This window comes from Chiloscyllium punctatum, chromosome 1, assembly GCF_047496795.1.
Source record: "Chiloscyllium punctatum isolate Juve2018m chromosome 1, sChiPun1.3, whole genome shotgun sequence".
NCBI lineage: Eukaryota > Metazoa > Chordata > Chondrichthyes > Orectolobiformes > Hemiscylliidae > Chiloscyllium > Chiloscyllium punctatum.
The window spans coordinates 126,809,856-126,828,780 of NC_092739.1; the positions used below are offsets into that span (position 1 = coordinate 126,809,856).

The following is an 18,925-nucleotide window of genomic DNA, read 5'->3' on the forward strand; positions in this document are numbered from 1 at the left end:
CCATGGGCTTATCTTATCCTTTGCGATATACCATACTGAACATGTTCTGGAAGTTCTGGTTCTACTCTGTCCACTTTGCTTTCAACTTCCTCCAAAGACTCTTAATTAGCTGGACATTATTTCTCCTCCCTGAAGCCATGCTGACTCTGCTTGATTATGATTTTCCAAAAGTTCTGTTATTCTTTAATAATTAATTCACATACTTCTCCAACATTAATGTTAGGCCAATTGGCCTACAATTACCAGCTTTTTGCCAGTTTCCCTTTTTGAATAGGAGTGTCATATTAGCAGTTTTACGATCCACCCATAAAGTGAGTTACCACTGGTAAATAATGATCAGTGGTTTTAATTTAAACCAAATATTGTTGAGTAGAAAAATACTTAGATCAGTGGTAGTGTTAGCTTTAATCCAAGTCCTCCTCTTGGAATGAGTTATTGCTTCCCTTCAAACTATGCAAGTTTTAGATTAAGTGAATTTAAATTCATATTTGACACAGGTCCACACTGTAAAACCCATGAAATGGTATTGGTAGTCCTTCGACTACTAGGATGAATATAATTGGAAAATTGAAGTAGTTTTTTTTTCTGAAGTTGTGTTTTGTTACTTTTAATGCAAAATAAATTCTTTCATTTTCCTATGGCCACCACTTGACAATTTATGAATAATTTGATGTCTTGGAATTTTTCTCTCTAAGTTAAATGTTGAAACAAACTCAAAATTCATGTTGCATTCTGGAGATTAGAACGAGAAAAACTGGCAAAGTGCAGTACAATGCTCAGAATGCATCAAATCTGAGGGATTACCTATATTAGTTGAAATTTAAACAGGTGGAATCCCTTTTTAGAAAAGAGAAGACAATAGGGAGACCAGATGTAGAGTTTAAAGATTATGAATAATTTGGACAGTATCTCTCAAGAGATTGTTTCTACTTAGAGGAGAATTGCTATAAACAGTGATAAATTAACTAAAGAAGGGAGGAGAAATTTCATTTTTAAGTGATTGGTAACCAGATGAAGTGTTTGAGGCAAGATGAAGCTGCTCCTTTAACAAGGTTATGCTGTCTTGGTCTCTTTTTCAGAGAAATCGTAAACGACACAGACTCCCTTCTGGGGTTGAAGGGTTTTAGTGCCAATTTGATAATAGCTAACAGATACGGCCACAGGATGTAAGTTTGCTCGCTGAGCTGGAAGTTTTTCAAATGAAAACAAACCTTCTAGCTCAGTGAGCAAACTTTCGTCCAGAACCTCAACCTGAGCCACAAATCTTCTCAAAACTTGCTAGATACTGCCTCGGGCAGAAAGCTTTCAAGTTTGTACAAGTGTTTCTTTTAATGAAAGGGGAGTGACCAGTTCTCCCAGTTCAGCTTTTCTCTGGTTTGGTTTTTAGCAGGAGTGTGAAAAAAGCTGCTGGACCAAAAGAAGCAGGTCCAGGTTGGTTCTCTCTTCTCTCTCTGACTTCTATCCTATAAGAACATGTGTTTGGTTTTACCTTTTGTGCCAAGGAGTGTTCATGAGGATTGTTGCAAATATTTGGAACAACATTAAGTTGAGATGATCTGTTGAGTTTTCAGATAGGTTAGGTTATTCGTTATTCTGTTTTCTGTTGTTTGTGTTTCATTCAATCTTGTAAATAAATTCTGTTTTGTTTAATAGTCAGTGGTTTGACCAGGGGCATCTCTCCTGGAATATCCACTTTACATCTGCTTAAAACAACAAGAAAAAAAGTTAGGTTCTGGGTGACCTTCTCGCAATGCTTTGGTGGGGTCTGGCCTGGTCCATTAGAGGCAAATACCTTAGATGCTTTTCAAAGAAAAATTTAACTCTTAATAAAATCAAGGTGTAGTAACCATGCTCCTACCAGACCATATGGCTGCTTTCTCATTTACAGAGAGGCAACTGGTGGTGATTTAATTGTAAGTCACCCCACCTTGGGCAAGGGGAGAGGCTAAGAGGGTATGTCCTTCATGGTAACCTTAGCTGGCGTGGAAATTGAACCCATCTAGCTAGCTGAGTTAACCGACCCCCCTTCATAAGGAGTAATAAGGGAAAAGGAAACAAAAAGATGGCAAGGATGAGATGTGGTAGATGAAATGTGCTGAGATGTGAAACGTAAACATTAGGGCAGACATTTTGGCAGAATCATCTGTTTCTGTGTAGTTTCCATTTAATACGTGGAACTCTAGTAGCTTGGGTTGGTATGTGTGTTCCAAATTGTGTGGACCCAGTGGTATTTGCAAATGTTTTAAGAGTGGGATATACATTTAACTTTGTTCTGGACAAACCGATTTTATTTAAAAATCTGCTTTCTTTTCAACAGCTTGAAGATGCATTACGGAGAGAGAAAAATTTGGAGGAGGCCAAAAAGATAGTTATTAAACTGGATGTTACTCTTGGAGAACCACAGCAGGTAATGGGCAAAACCAATTGCATCACCTTTAATGTGCAATGAATAGGCAATAATCTGTCTTCGTCCATGACATTGTTGACTACTGTTGGTTAACCCTCCATTTCACGAGGGGTCAAGAAGCAAATAAAGGTGTATGCCCTACTTTCCAATTTCAGCTCAATAAAATAATACTTTGGTTGTATCGCAGTGTAATTTTGTCACCAGAAAATCAGTATCAATTATTAGTAGAGAAATTGAAGTCTACTTAGTCAACCAGTTTAGTAATTGATATACTTCCTGAGTAAACCAATGTAAAATACCAAACTGTCTCTTCATGATTGGGCTGATCAAGACAAGTAAATTTATAGCCAATTTAAATCATAAAGGAATGATTTCATCATTGGTTGTTTTAAAGCTGTGTTTCGAAAAGTGTGGCCCTGGAAAAGCACAGCAGATCAGGCAGCACCTGAGGACCAAGAGATTCGACCTTTCAGGCATAAGCCCTTCATCAGGATTGATTTGGGGGTTGGGGGGGGGCACTAAGAGATAAATAAGAAGGTAGCAGTAGGGGGGGAAGGTAGCTGGAAACGTGATAGGGAGGTGCATGTCGTGGGTGATAGCGATAGGGTAGAGTAAAAAGGTGGGAAGGAAGATGGACAGTTCAAGAAGGTGGTGCCAGGTTTAGGGGGTTGGATCTGGGATGAGATAGGGAAGGGGGGATTAGGAAACTAGTGAAGTTGATGTTGATGCCGATACCATGTGGTTGAAGGGTTTGAAGAACATGAAGTGTACATATAATGAGAGGGAGAAATGGGTGAAATAAATCATTGCTCCAAACATTAAGCTTCTTTCGCTTGCGCAGAAGACTTCAAAGAAAGACGAGCACACCTATTATTTTATTTGCAGGCAGAGGCGATGAGTGACAACCAAGCAGAGTAGAGGAAGGCAAATAGTGCAGGAGTCCCGTTTGACTGTTGTTCTCTCCTGACAGATTTACCATTTTGGATATTGTTGTAGATCATGACTTCTCAGGGAGTAGAAGCAAAACCTTGGCACATTGAGTGGCTGTAGTGGACAAGAGGGGAAGAAGAAGAATGGCAGAACTGTTGTTATAGGGGATTCAATAGTAAGGGCTGCAGTTGTTTCCGCAGCCGCAAGAGAGACTTCAAGAGACACACGCTTATCTGGTCTTAGAGTCAAGGATGCCTCAGTAGGGCTGTGGTACTTTCTGAAGCGTGTGTGAGGGGAAGAGAGAGAGATGAACAGCCAATGGTCATAGTACATATTGGTATCAAAGCATCGGTAAAAATGGTTGAGGTCCTAAAAACAGTTTAGGGAGTTAGGGTGTAAATTATAAAGTAGAACTTCCAACGGTAGCGATCTCAGGATTATCACCAACATCGCATGTTAGGCAGAGTAAAAATGGCAGGGCATACCAAATGAATACATAGATGGAGTCATGAAATAGGTGGGAAGGATTCAGATTCCTGGGACACTAGGCCCAGTTCTGGAGAAGGAGGACTGGTTGGCACTTCCGTCCATTTTCTTTCTGCTGTTGTCAGGGAGGGTTTAAACTAGAATGACAGGGGTCTGGAAACCTGAGCAGAGAGACAGAATAGGGAGAAACAAGGATAGAAACAAAAGAACAGAAGCTAAGAGGCAAAAATGGAAGGCAAGAAAAACATGGGATAAAAACAAATGAGGCCATCGTGCAAAATAATGCTAAGATGACTAATGAGATTAAAAAGACAGGTCTAAAAGCTTTGTGACTTTATACATGGAGCATTCACAGTGAGGATGATGAATTAGCAATACACATAGATGTAAATGGTTTGATTACAGAGAATGGGAATCAAACATCCAGGGCTATTTGTTATTTAAGAAAGACAGGCAAAAATGGAATAAATGTGGGATAACATTAATAGTAAAGGATGAAATCAGTGCAACAGTGAGGCAAGGCACTGGCTCAGAAAATCATGATCTGTACTCGGTGGAGGAGATAAGAAACACCAGGAGGCAGAAAACGTTGGAATTGTCTATAGGCTCCATACAGTACTGGAGATTGGATACTTTCTAACCAACCCGTTTGGATGTATTACGATGCACCTCTGGAGCAAGTGGGATTGACCCAGGCTTCCTGGCTCAGCCGTAGGGACACTTCCATTGTACCACAAGAGCCCTTAAGAAGCCACCCTTGCTTACACACAGTCTATCACACACAGGTCAGCCACTTCCAGTTAGGGAGTTGAACGTCGATCTCCCATCTGACAGACATGGATATGAAATACTACATTTACAAGGGGCATTCCAAGTAGTAGAAACTTTAGGGAAGGCTTTAAACAAGAAATCAGCTGCTTGTAATAACGGTGCACCTCTAATCATGGATGACTTTAATTCATGTATAGATTGGGCAAACTATCTCGCAATTCCAGCATTTACTGCCCATTCCCCTGGAGAAACTGATGTTGAGCTGCCTTCTTGAACTGCTGTAATCCATGTTTATTAACTCAATTGCACAAAGGCCAGCATGGATTTATAAAAGTCAAATGTGCGTAGCATATCTAGTTGAGTTTTCTGAGGATGTAACTAGTAGAATAGATAAGGAAGAACCACTGATTGTGGTGTATTTGTATTTTCAGAAGGTTTTTGAAAAAGTCCCATGTAAGTGATTAGTGTTTTTCGACTAATATTGTTGTATTATATGCACGTAATCTTTAAATGTTAAATATTATCTATCCACTGTTGATTCCTTTCGTAAGGTTCCCCAATCCTTGTATCTCACTCTTGGATTTCCCTTTATTTTGATTCAGCACCTTGGTTTCAGATTTCACGTATTTCTGCAATCTTAGTGAAGAATTCCATCATATTATGGTTATTCTTCACCAACAGACCCCAACGAGCAATCCTTTTTAATAGTACCCAGTCTTCGCTCTCTGGTTGAGACAGAGGATCAGCCATGATCATAATGAATGGCAGAGCAGGTTTGAAGACCTGAGTTGTATACTCTTGCACCTAGTTTCTGTTTTTTTTTGTTCTGCTGTAGAAGTCTTCTTGTTCACACTTTGGACAGAGTTTCCAGGTTGCACTTCAAATGCATGAAGTTGTAACAGTGTTAAGCAGAAGCTGGTTCCTTACACTAAGTGGATAGTAATATTGAATTTGCTTAACAACAGTTACCAGAGATTGGGGGGGGGGGGGCAGATTCAAGGTGGCAGCGACCCAGTAGGCTTGGGTCTGCTGAGCTCTGCCCAGGACCCAGGCAAAGTGGGGCACCTACCCTCCCCTCACTTTTTTTAAACTACTAAAAATAGCCTTTTCCAGCAGCTACAGTCATTTAGCAGTTTGATACATTTTAAGATGACCAAAGATAAAGGACCACGAAGTTCGCAACAAGTAGGGGCCCACCCTCCCTCACAGCAACAGATGCATCCGCATCCACCTCTGGTGACCTATCTGCGGAGGCGAGCCTGATCTCTGAGTTTGTTAAGCTCCGAGAGAAGATCGATGCATTGATTGAAGAGACCCAGTCCAGGTGGGAGTCATGCTGCAGAAGCATGACCGAGAGATCGCAAAACTCAGGCAGCGTTTTGGAGGGTCAGAGCAACGGGCTGTGCCCTCTGAGACTGTTGCTGAATCATCCGAAAATCATGATTGTCGGAAAAATATTTGGTTGCTGGGCCTTCCCGAACAGGAGGAGGAAGATCAGCTTGCTGACATTTTGGAGCAATGGCTCTCTCAACTGCTGAAGGTGGAGTCTGAGTTAGGCTGGGTGCGGGTTGAGCGGGCCCACTGGGTTGTTGTGCACAGGCTCGAGTCGGATCAGCACCCCTGCCTGGTCCGAGTGCAACTCCAGCACTACAGGGAAAAACAAATGATGCTGGAGGCCTCCAGAGTTTTGGGGAAGAATCCCCAAGCCATGGTATACAAGGGATCCAAAATAATGCTGTTCCAGGACTTTTCTCCGGTTGTGGTACGCAAGAGGAAGGTGTTTGATGAGGTAAAGAAGTGTCTAAGGGACTTAAATATTCAGTACTCTGTGATACCTGGCAACGCTAAGCTTTAGTCATGGATGGTATGTGTATAATTTCAGATCGCTGGAAAAAGTAAAAAGAATTTTTGGATGCTCTCAAATAGACTGATGGACTTGAACTATATGAACAATGACTTTATTTTACCCCCTTTCCCTCCTCCCTCCCCCTTTCTGTTTTCCATCCATCCTTGGGGGGGGGGCTTCTTTCTTTTAACTCTTATCTATAACTCACTTGGTTTATCCGGTTGTTGGGGTATGTTTCTGAGGTTTGTTTTCCTTAATATTTGCTGGGATTGTAATTTTATATATTTTATTTTATGTTGCTGTTTTGTAAAGAGTGCCTAGGTAATAATATGGAGGAGACAGGTTGGTTGCCCACTTCTAATTCTTGTATTATGAGACATTGGTATTTGTTTATCTTACTTTGTAATGTCTGGGCCGAGGGTATGGCTGTAGCTGGGAGGTGTTATGGTGGAATTACTGGAAGGTAGGAGTGCCCCTATGGACAAGGGAGAAAGTCTCCTTTTGATTATGTCTTTTTTTTAGGAGTAGTTCTTATTTGTTTTGATTTAATTGTTTTAAAGTTTGTATTTTTAAGTTTATATGAATTGTTTATGGTCTCTACCTGATGCTTTTTGAGTGGGGTTCTTCCTCCTGGGGGGGGATCTTGGACTTACTTGAACGATCATGGCCAGTCATTCATTTAAATGGTGCACCTGGAATGTCAAGGGGAGCCATTCGCCAATTAAAAGGAAAAATATATTATTAAGTTTTTAAAAAAGAGGGGGTTGATGTAGCCCTTTTACAGGAGACACATCTACTTGATAAGGAGCATTCGAAGCTGCAACAGGGAGGATTTGGTCAGGTGTTCTTTTCATCTTTTAGCTCAAAAATTAGGGGAGTGGCCATTCTTATCCTTCCAAATGCTAAGCCAGATAAAAGATGAGTCCGGACGGTATATATTACTTAAAGCCCTAATAAATGGAGAGGAGTACAGGATTTTGAATGCATATTGCCCCTCGACGCATCCTTTTAAATTTGTAACAGATGCACTCTCCAAGTTGATGGCTCTTGGGGTCTTAGGGGAAGATTTTAATTGTATTATCGATCCCAAGGTGGACAAGATACCTAGGAGCTCTGCGGGTATGTCTCTGAGATCTAAGCAGTTGGCTGATCTGAATAGGGAGTTGGGACTGGTAGATGTGTGGAAGTGTTTCTACCCTGAGGGTAGAGATTTTACTTTTTATTGTAACCCACACAAGTGTCATACCAGAATCGATATGTTTTTGTCCCCTCGACCTTTCTGAATTCGATATTGTCTTGTAAAATAGGGAATTAACTATTTCTGACCACGCAGCAATGTAGATGGAGGTCAAGACGAGTGATGACAATGGGTTCCTGACATTGGCTTATGGACCCTTTCATATTGAAGGATAGTAAGTTCATAGAATATTTCTCGCAGAAATTTAAAACTTTCTGGGTTATCAATTCAGTAACCCATCGGTGATGTGGGAGACTGCTAAGGCATACGCGTGCAGCTTGGTTATCTCATATTATGCGAGCCGGAGAAGACAAAAGGGAGAACAACAGTGTCTGCTTGAGGCTCGCCTGAAGGCAGCTGCGATAGCATATGTTGATAGGCCGTCCATTACTAAATTACAGCAGATTACAGCCCTCTAGGCACTTTGGAAACTGCACTTACTCAAAAAGCAAAGAGGGAGATACTATTTGTGAAGTAGAGATTATTGGAACACAGCGATAAGCCTGGCAGGTATCTACCTTTCTAGAAATAAGAAGTTTCCCCAATCCATTACATCTCTTAGAGAGGGTGTTGGTATCCTGACTTGTGATCCTAAAAAGATCAATAGAGCCTTTAGAAAGTTCTGCTTCAAGTTGTCTAAGTCAAAGGGTTGTGAGGATAGACCGAGGAAGATGGAGTCTTTTTTAAAAAATCTGGCCAACTTGGGCTTAACCTTGGAGCAGATGTTGCTTTTGAATGTCCCCTTGACAACTCAGGAGGCCCAGGAGATGGCGAGGCAGCTCCAGAGCGGTAAAGCGCCCGGGCCAGACAGATTCCATGCTGAGTTTTATAAAGAATTTATAGACGCATTGACCGGATCACTTAGAGATATTTAATTATTCACATAGTTAGGATAGCCTCCCGCCTTCCCTGAGAGAAGCAAATATCTCTCTCATCCTTAAGAAAGGAAAAGCCCCAGATGACTGTACTTCGTATAGACCTGTGTCCTTATTGAATGTGGACTTTAAAATTCTCTCAAAAATGTTGGCATTAAGATTGGAGAGGGTTTTACCATTTATTATAAAAGAGGATCAGATGGGGGTTTATCAAGGGTCGCAGATCTACTAATAATATTAAGAGTGTTAAACATGGTTAAAAATCACACAACAGGTTATAGTCCAACAGGTTTAATTGGATGCACACTGGCTTTCAGAGCATCGCTCCTTCATCAGGTGGTAGTGGAGGGCTCAATCCTAACACACAGAATTTATAGCAAACATTTACAGTGTGATGTAACTGAAATTATAAATTGACAAGTCTGCCAGCAGGGAGCAATACCGGGATTAGCTGAATCCCTAAATGCAGAGAAGGCATTTGATCGAACAGAATAGTTTTATCTTTTTTATACTATGGAAAGGTTTGGCATTGGAGAGGTCTTCACCAAGTGGGTCGCAGTATTATAGAACAACCCTAAACCAGCAGTGATTACCAACGGCATTACATCGGATAGTTTTTAGTTTTAGTATTGACAGAGGTTGTCGTCAAGGATGCCCTCTCTGACCACTAATATTTACACTAATGATTGAACCACTGGCGGAAGCTATCCAAACTGACCCTAATATAACGCCCCCGGTAGTAGGATTGGGTAAGCATAAAATCACTCTTTATGCGGATGGCGTCTTTCTTTTCTTAAATGACCCATTGATATCTGTGCCCCACTTAATTCAAGTGGATAACTTATTGGTATGTTCTCAGGTTACAAAATTAACTTTATGAAATCAGAGGCCATGCCGCTAGGAGGTCTTACCAGCATATCCAATTTTCCAGAAGAATCACGCTTCCCCTATCGGTGGTCGCTGGGAGGTTTTCACTATTTAGGTATTTTTATTACCCTAGTGTTTGGTCAGCTGTACAAAGCTAATTATATAAATTTATTAGAGGAAAAAAAGGCAGGACCTCCAACTGGGAAGATCTTCCGATATCCTGGCTAGGAAGAATAGTTTTTATCAAGATGAATATTCTACCTCGCCTATTATACTTCATGATGTTTGCCAAGAAAGGCACTCCGACACGCTTTATGGTTGGCTTGGCTCCTTTATTTGGAATCATAGATGGCCCCTTATGAAATTAGATAAGTTGCAGCTCCCACAAGTAAGGGGAGGTCTAGATTTCCGGATTTCAGAAGGTACCATCTGGGTTCTCTGTTATTGTATGTGGCTGATTGGGTCTCTTGTGACCCACAGTCAATTTGGTTGGATGTTGAGGCTTCCCAAGCAAAATGTCCCCTCATCAATTTATTATTTATGGATAAGATGACAGTTATTACGGATCATTGTAAAAACCCAATTGTATTAAATACAATCAAAGCTTGGAGGATGATGCGACAGGATGAGGGTAATTTACAAAAAAATTCCCCTTTTGCTCCTATAGTGGGAGCGTTGGGATTTCAGCCAGGCTTGACTGACGCTGGATTTAAAATTTGGGAGTCCAGAGGCATCTCCTGTTTGGGAGACTTGTTTGATGGGGAAGTCATGATGTCCTCCTAACAGTTGCGTCAGAAGTTTGGGTTGCCTAGCAAGGACCTTTTTCGATATTTTCAAGTACGAGACTTCATACAAAAAAAAGTACATTGATGACTAATCCGTACAAATCAGATATGGAAAGGAGAGTGCTTCGGCCGATGGATGCACCTCAGTCAGTACTCTCTACCATTCGCGATGTAATAAGGTATTGAAGGGCATGGAACGGTTATATAAAACCTGGAATCAAGAATTAGGGAGAGAGATCTCCTTGGAGATGTGGGAGAATATCTGGGAAAACACCAGGATCATCTCTATCTATAATAGAACTCAGGCTATTCAATTGAAGATACTTTATAGGGCTCATCTGGCACCAGAGTGGCTTGCAAAATGGAGCATCCCCAATGTGCCCTAAATGTAAAATAGAAGTTGGTACTCTCACTCATTGTTTGTGGACATGCCATAAGATTCGTAGATATTGGACAGTGTAGCGAACGCCTTGGCAAAGATTTTGGGAATGGAGATTGGGTCGGACCCAGTGTCTCTCCTTTTGAGCTTTCCAAATTTTCCTTCTCTAGATACATAAGGGAAGAAACTATTTACTATCCTTTCCTTTTGTGCGAGGAACGATATTTTAGTAAGTTGGGTATCGGAAAGTCCCCCAGGACTTTCGAATTGGCATAGGAGAGTTATAGATTATATTCCCCTGGACTTCCTTATGAATATGGTGCACCAAAAAACAGAAGTATTTTATAGAACACGGCAGCCCTTTTTGAACTACACCGATGCAGATGTATCGGCCGTAATGTTTAGGGCCTTTGATTGGCTTTGAGGATGATGTTCATTGGTTTGGGGGCCCCTTGGAGGAAGAATCCTGTATAAATACGGGTTTCGTTATGACTTGATATAATTTTATATTAAACACTTATTTATTTAATTATTTACCTTTTTTTTCTTTTTTGTTGTTAGTAATGTTCGATACTGTGGTCTTCTTTTTATGTAATCTTTTTTATATCTTGTTTTGTGTTTTGGTAGTTTGTAGAGTAGATTAGTAGTTAGATTTTTTTAAAAAATAATTTGGTACTGTAAAGTGGATACGCTATTTTGTATTAATTTTGTAATTTTGTAAAAAAGCTCAAATCTTTTTCATTACAAAAAAAAAGCAGTTACTACAGTTAAGCATGTTGGGTAGATTTAAACACCCTTAAGGTGCCATCTGATGACAGTCAAGATGTTGCTTTTGTAGTACAGGACCTGATGAAATATGAAGTTGGCTTAAGGTGATGTCCGTCTGGGTAGGAAGAAAAGAGCTAGTTTTGATTAGTGGATCAGATCCAGTGTACAGAAGATTGGCATTAGTTAAGTGGGAATAGTCATTATATTGCAGAATATGTGGGTCAGAACAGTTTAAGGAATACTAACTGTGCAACTTGACAATATGCCACCAACGTGAGAGAAGGACAATTTTGTTGTACCAAGTCTCTGCACCTTACTTTCTCATTGACTAGTAAGAACAATAATGCTGGCAATTCAGATCCATTATTTCCTGGATGCACCTGATGGTGCTGTGTCCTGAAACTGAAAAAAACCCTGAACTAGGCGCAGCAATTCGTTTCGTAGTTCCGCATGGTTCATGTCTTGCCTTTTGGATTGAACTTGTTATATTTTTCCAGTAAGTAACTGCAGGTCCAAATAATTTCTATTGGGATTCTGAGTTTGAGAGTCTAAATTGAATGTGTTTTTTCATTGAACTGTTTTTAATTTTTTTATTATTGTCAATTTCATAGATAAAAATCCGAGCCACAGAAGCACACAGAGGGCAACGAGTGAAGATCTTTGGCTGGGTCCACAGATTGCGGAGACAAGGTTTGTATTCTGCTTTTCAAAATAACTTACATATAAGCCTAGGAAAGAGGATAAGAATTCTTGCTTTTGCGAGGACACACTTTTCTATATGTAATGTTCATAATTGCGCTCCAGTCCTTCCAACTTTGGCCTGAAGGTTTTCTTCGTTAAACTGTAGCATTGAAACTTGCTGTCTGGAAGATCACCCACTTTAGATCCAAATGAGCAGCGATGAACTTTTAATATTTTTCTGAAACATCACTGAAGCACTTACTAGCTCTCCTCTTTCCATCAGAAAAAGACCAAATATTTTTTCCCATGATAGCTCCCATTGTATGCTATGATGTTTCTGGACAAACTGGTATTCATAGAATCATACAGTACAGACGAGGCCTTTCAGCGCATTGAGTCTACTCCCAAAATGTGCTAAACCTACACTATTCCCACATTCTAGCACTTTGCCCATAGCCTTGAATGTCATGGCATTAAGTATTTTTTTAAAGGCTCTGATGTTTCCCATCACAACTATTCTCCCAGGCAGAGCATTCTGGACCCCTGCCAATCCGGGTGAAAAACATTTTTCTCAAGTCCCCTGTAAATCACTTGCCTTTCATCTTAAAATTGCCCCCTTATTACTTACCCTTCAATTAAAGGGATCAGCTGATTTCAGTATAGGCTGTCATGCCCCTCATAATCTTTTATACCTCTATCAGGTCCCGTCTCGACCTCCTCTGCTCCAAAGAAAACCTGAGCTTTTCTCGCCCCTCTTTGTAACTTAGGTGCTTCATCCCAGGCAACATCTAGGTGAATCTCCCCTGCACCATCTCCAGTGGAATCACAAATTTCCTATAATGTGGTAACTAGAACTGCAGACACACCCAGGCTGTGGCCTAACCAAACATTTGCACAGTTTCAACATAATCTTCCTGCTCTCATTATCTGTGCCTCAACTGATAAAGGTAAGTATCCCATACACCACCTTAACTGCCCTTTCCCTCTGTTCCCAGTGTCCTGCCATTCATTGAATACTGCTTCATCTTGTTATTACTTCCAAAGTACATCACCTCACCTTTATCAGGGTTACATTCCATCTGCCATTGATCTGCCTCTCCTCCTGTGACTTAAGACCTTCTTTCTTACTGTCAACCACCAAGTCAATTTTCATGTCCTCTACAAATTAATTTGTCATGCCTTCCCACATTCCAATCTGCATTGTTTGTACATATCACAAACAATAAGAGACCCAGCACTGATCCCTGTATCATGCCACTGGACACCGGCCTCCAGTGTCTCAGCCTTCTGCCACCAGCATCTGTCACCTGGATCTAAGCTGATTTTGGATCCAATTGTCAAGATACCCTGAATCCCATGACCTTTAACCTTCTTTCAGTCTCCTGTGTGGGACCTTGTCAAAGGCCTTAGTAAAATAGATATAAATTCCATCAACTGAACTGCTTTCACTTAGACATTTTGTCATCTCCTGAAAAGTTCAAACAGATTTGTTCGGCATCAACTCCCTCTGATAGAGCCATGCTGACTGCCATTGATCAAACCTTGACTCGCTAAATGGAGATTAATTTTCTCCTTAAGAACTTTCTCCGTAAGTTTCCCTACCACTAATGTGAGACTTGCTGGAATGGAGATAGATCCCTGATCTATCTCCAACACTGTGCTTGAAAAGTAGAACCACATTAGCTGTCCCCCAGTCCTCTGGCACTGCCCCTGTGTCAGAGAGGAATTAAAAATTTAGGTCAGGGTCCCTATGATTTCCTGCGTTGTCTCTCTCAGCAACCTTGGATAAAACTCATTAGGGATTTGTCCCCTTTTAAACCTGCCAAACTTTCAAGACTTTATCACTCCTTGCATCAAACTGCTCAAGAATCTCAGTCCATCTTTCTTTCATTCTGTGCCTACATTTTCCTTTGCCTGAATAAAGAAAATATTTAACACTCCACCAATGTCCTCCATTTCCACGCACAGATTTGCCCCAATTCTTTCCCTGCTTATTCTCTTTCCCTTAATATACTTTTAGAATATCTTGGGATTCTCTCCAAACTTACCCTTTTCTTTTTCATGCCCCTAATTCTTTCTTGAGTTCACTCTGCACTTTCTATATTCCTTTAGAGCTGTAGATTTAGTGTCTTTGCACTTGCTTTATCTTCTTTCCCAGTCCTGGATATTCCTAGAATTCCAGGGTTCTCTGGGCTTGTTGCTCCTATATTTCACCGTAAAGGGAACATGTTGGGCTTGTACACTCCAATGTCTTTTGGAATGCTATCCAATGTTCCCAGTCTACATTGGCCAGGTCCTACCTTATTTTAGTAAACTCTGCATACCCCCCATTCCAAAACTGTTCCTGTGGACCATCTTTTTCCTTTTCCATAACATGCTTAAAATGCTCCCAACACTGCCACCTCAAATGCCTGTCTGGTTTCGCTCCCCAGAATTAGGTCCACAGCTGCATGGTCCCTAGTAGGATCATACATTTCAAGAAATCGGCCCCTTTTTAAATCTTTTACTCTGTGATTATCCCAATTAATATTGGAGTAGTTGAAATCCCCTAATACAGTTACCCTATTATTTTTAAACTCATCAGTGAATTGACTGCATACCTGCTCCTCAATTGCTTAACTGTTTGAGGAGAAAGTGAGGACTGCAGATACTGGAGATCAGAGCTGAAAATGTGTTGCTGGAAAAGTGCAGCAGGTCAAGCAGCATCCAAGGAGCAGGAGAATCGACATTTCGGGCATTGACGTTTCGATTCCTGAAGAAGGGCTCATGCCTGAAACGTTGATTCTCCTGCTCCTTGGATGCTGCCTGACCTGCTGTGCTTTTCCAGCAACACATTTTCAGCTAATAACTGTTTGGGGGCTTGTAATAAACTCTGAACAATGTGATTGTCCTTTTTAGTCTTAAGTTGTACCCCCGAAGCCTCATTTAGTGACCCTTTCAAGATATCATCCCTCTTTACTACGTAACCTTCCTTCAACCATGTCTCTGTGATGGCAAGGCATTTCCGTGTGTCAATCTGTCACAATCCTTAACTCGTTTGTCTTACCTATAATACTTCTTGCATTAAAATAAAGGCCCTCCAGCATCCCTTATTGCCTTGACACACAACATGGCTGAACTCCTTGTTGTGGTTCTGTTCGCCGAGCTGGGAATTTGTCTTGCAAACGTTTCGTCCCCTGTCTAGGTGACATCCTCAGTGCTTGGGAGCCTCCTGTGAAGCGCTTCTGTGCTGTTTCCTCCGGCATTTATAGTGGCCTGTCTCTGCTGCTTCCGGTTGTCAGTTCGAGCTGTCCGCTGTAGTGGCCGGTATATTGGGTCCAGGTCGATGTGTTTGTTGATAGAGTCTGTGGATGAGTGCCATGCCTCTAGGAATTCCCTGGCTGTTCTCTGTTTGGCTTGGAGGCTCCCAAGCACTGAGGATGTCACCTAGACAGGGGACGAAACGTTTGCAAGACAAATTCCCAGCTCGGCGAACAGAACCACAACAACGAGCACCCGAGCTACAAATCTTCTCCCAAACTTTGAATGGCTGAACTCCCTTTGCCTAGGTTCCTTTTCTAAGATATACTGCATAATTAAAAAATGAACACTGGCCACTGCCCCTATCAAACTAATTTAAACTTCTCCCAACAGTATAGAAACCCTCCTGCAAGGATGTTGGTCCTGTCCTGGTTCAGGTGCAGGCCTTCGTGCTTGTAGATGTCCCAGCTTCCTCAGAAATGGTCCCAGTTATCCAGGAATCTAAAAGCATCCCTCTTCTTGAACCATGAATCATCTATACTAATCTCGTATTTCTGTACTCACACGTGTCACAGTGGGATACTCAGAGCTTTGAGATCCTGCCTTTAAATCCAGTGCCTAGTTCCTTGAACTCTTGATGCAAAACCTCTTCCTTTATTTTACCTATTTCATTAGTACTGATGTATACCACAGCCTCCATCTTATAACCCTGCCTGAAGACACTCAGTGACATCCTTGATCCTGATAATATTACTGGTTTTGATCTGCCAACTAAGAAACAGTTAAGGGTAAAGTTGATTCAGTTAATGTGGTTTCACTTTAATGTAGTTAAGAAAAGTAGTGTATTTGTTTAACTTTTAGTTTGTTTAACAGGCCATCCTGTGAGGCCTGTCTGCTTTCAAGACCTTTTCTCCATTTTTCCCTCATGCACTCACTCAGTTCCTATGGTCTTTCTCTGCATCCCACCCCACCTTCAGCCACTCTACATGATGCATGTTTCCCAATCTCTGTTCTTACCTTCAAAGTTCCCATCACCATTTTTGTCCTGGTTGCTGTTGTGAACTTGTACTGAAGTCCTGAGCTCCACAGAAGTTATTTGAAGCTGGTAGTTCTGCCTGCATTGAGTAATATCTGCCACTAGATGGAGCCTGATCAGTTCCCAAGTTCTTAGTCATGGAGCTGGACAACATGGAAACAGATCCATCATTTGAACTTGTCCAAGCAGACCAGATATCATAAATAATCTGGTCCCATTTGCCAGCATTTGGCCCATATCCCTCTAAACCCTTCGTATTCATATACCCATCCAGATGCTTTTTAAATGTTGTTGTTGTACCAATCTCCATCGCTTCCTCTGGCTGTGCATTCCATACAAAGCACCCTTTGTGTGAAAAGGTTGCCCTGTAGGTCCCTTTTAAATCTTTCCTCTTTCACCCAAAATCTATGCTCTCTAGTTCTGGACTTTCCCACCTTGGGGAAAATACCTTGACTGTTTACTTGATCCATGAACTTCATGATTCATAACTTCATGATTTTATAAACCTCTATAAGGTCACCCCTCAGCCTCCAAAGCTTCAGGGAAAACAGCCCCACCCTATTCAGCCTCTCCGTGTAGCTCAAGTTATTTTGAGGAACTCAACAGTATCTCTAAGTAAGGATATACTATGATTACTTGAATTATTTCATTCCTTTGGGTGGGAATGAGCCTTGTTTTTGACTCATTGGGAATTAGGAGCTCTAGTTGCACCATCACCACAGTGGCTACAATGGATCAGGTAGGCCATCCACCATCGCATTTAGAATTAGTTTTTAAAAATGGAAAGGACCATTCTGGGTAGTTGCAAGATGGAGGATGGGACAAAAATTTGGCTGTAGGAACTGCTTTTTTGAGGTATTTTAGGTATCACAGGTGATGTCCTCGAATTCCAGGAGCAGCAATTAGTATTTTATATGCTGTTGCGTTGTTCTGGAACTTTGGAGAAAAGAATGTCAAAACAGCGGCACTTTTAAAAGGGAGAAAGTCAGACAAAAGGCAGCACATGGTCAGTGAAAGAGAGGGAGAAAGAAACCTATACTGCTAACGAACACAACAGTGAATCTGCAGTTACTGTCTTTGCTGTTTGACTTCATGTATCTCTGGACATTGGAGTGCGTCTAGGAAAATTTATCAAACAGCAAAATTCACAACTGATCTTGGAGGGACCTGTGTGGGAGTGCTCCCAGCACAGGCACAGATACGTGCATAGTATTTGACATGTAACCTTGCTGTAAGTTTACAGTAGTGAGTAGAGTGAGTTCTTTCTTGATTATATGCTTTATTGAAATCTGTCTTTTGATAAACCTTTAAAAATCTAACCCGTAAGTACTAAGTTAGCCTGGAGCACTTTTTTCTTTTCGAGCAAAAAGATGGTACTATTTTCTCGGACTGTAGATTGTGAAGGAGCAAAGATGGCCTTTAGTAGAGTGATAAACTCCTCTTGTCAGATATGAGCTTTAGGGAGAGTTTAAATGTTACTGAGGATTATGTCAGCAGGAACTTACTTTGGATGCGATTCTTATCAGACCAACTGGATTGGTTGGACTTACAGTTAGAGGCAATGAGGAATTTACAAGAACCAGGGGGTGTGACGGATGGCAGTTCTAGGAAGGGAGAAAAGCCGTAGATATAGTCCGATAGATGGGCTAACTCCAGGAAAGTTAGGAGAGGTAGGCAGGTAGTACAGTTTAGTGTGTGGCTATCCCCGTTTCAAACAAGCATGCTGCTAAGTGGCTGATGGTCTCTCAGAGGAATGTAGCACGAATAGCCAAGTTTCTGGTATCAAGACAAGCTCTAATGAGGGGTATGTCAGATTCCAAGCGATCAATTGTGATAGGGTACTCTCTAGTCAGAGAGACACAGACATTTAAGCAGCCGGCATTGAAAAATCAGAATTGTTTGTTACCTCCCTGGTGCTAGGATCAACTATGTCTCAGAGAGGGTGCAGAATGTTCTCAAAGGGGAGAGGCACCAACAGGAGATCATTGTACACATTGGAACCAACGACATACAAAGGAAAAAAGATGAGATTCTGAAGGGAGAATATAGAACGTTTGGCAGGAATTTAAAAAGGAGGTCCTCTAGTGTAGTAATATCAGGATTATTCCTGGTGCTATGAGCTAGTGAGGGTAGGAATAGAATGATAGAGCAGATGAATGCATGGCTGAGGAATTGGTGCAGGGCAGAAGGGTTCACATTTTTGGATCATTGGAATCTCTTCTGGGGTAGAAATGACCTGTACAAGAAGGGTGGATTACACCTGAATTGGAAGGGGACTAATATACTGGCAGCAGGTCAGGCAGCATCAAAGGAGAAGGAGAATCGACGTTTCGGGCATAAGCCCTTCTTCAGGAATCGGGCTTCGGGCTTATGACCGAAACGTCGATTCTCCTTCTCCTTTGATGCTGCTTGACCTGCTGCGCTTTTCCAGCATCACATTTTTAAGCTCTGATCTCCAGCATCTGCAGTCCTCACTTTCTCCTAACATACTGGCAGGGAGATTTGCTAGAGTTGCTCGGGAGGATTTAAATTATTAAGGTGTGGGGTGGTGGGACTTGGAGAGATAGTGAGGAAAGATATCAATCTGAGACTGGTACAGTTGGGAAAAGGAGCGAGT

At 41.4% G+C, this 18,925-nt stretch overlaps 1 protein-coding gene across 1 annotated transcript in view; it reads left to right on the forward strand.

Moving 5' to 3' along the window:
* nars1 (asparaginyl-tRNA synthetase 1) overlaps nucleotides 1-18,925 on the forward strand; it is a 48,012-nt gene that overhangs the window by 8,846 nt on the left and 20,241 nt on the right. Inside the window, exons 5-6 of the mRNA XM_072573846.1 lie at nucleotides 2,318-2,407; nucleotides 11,963-12,041. Coding sequence (XP_072429947.1) covers nucleotides 2,318-2,407; nucleotides 11,963-12,041 — 169 coding nt within the window. The remainder of the gene's footprint in view (nucleotides 1-2,317; nucleotides 2,408-11,962; nucleotides 12,042-18,925) is intronic.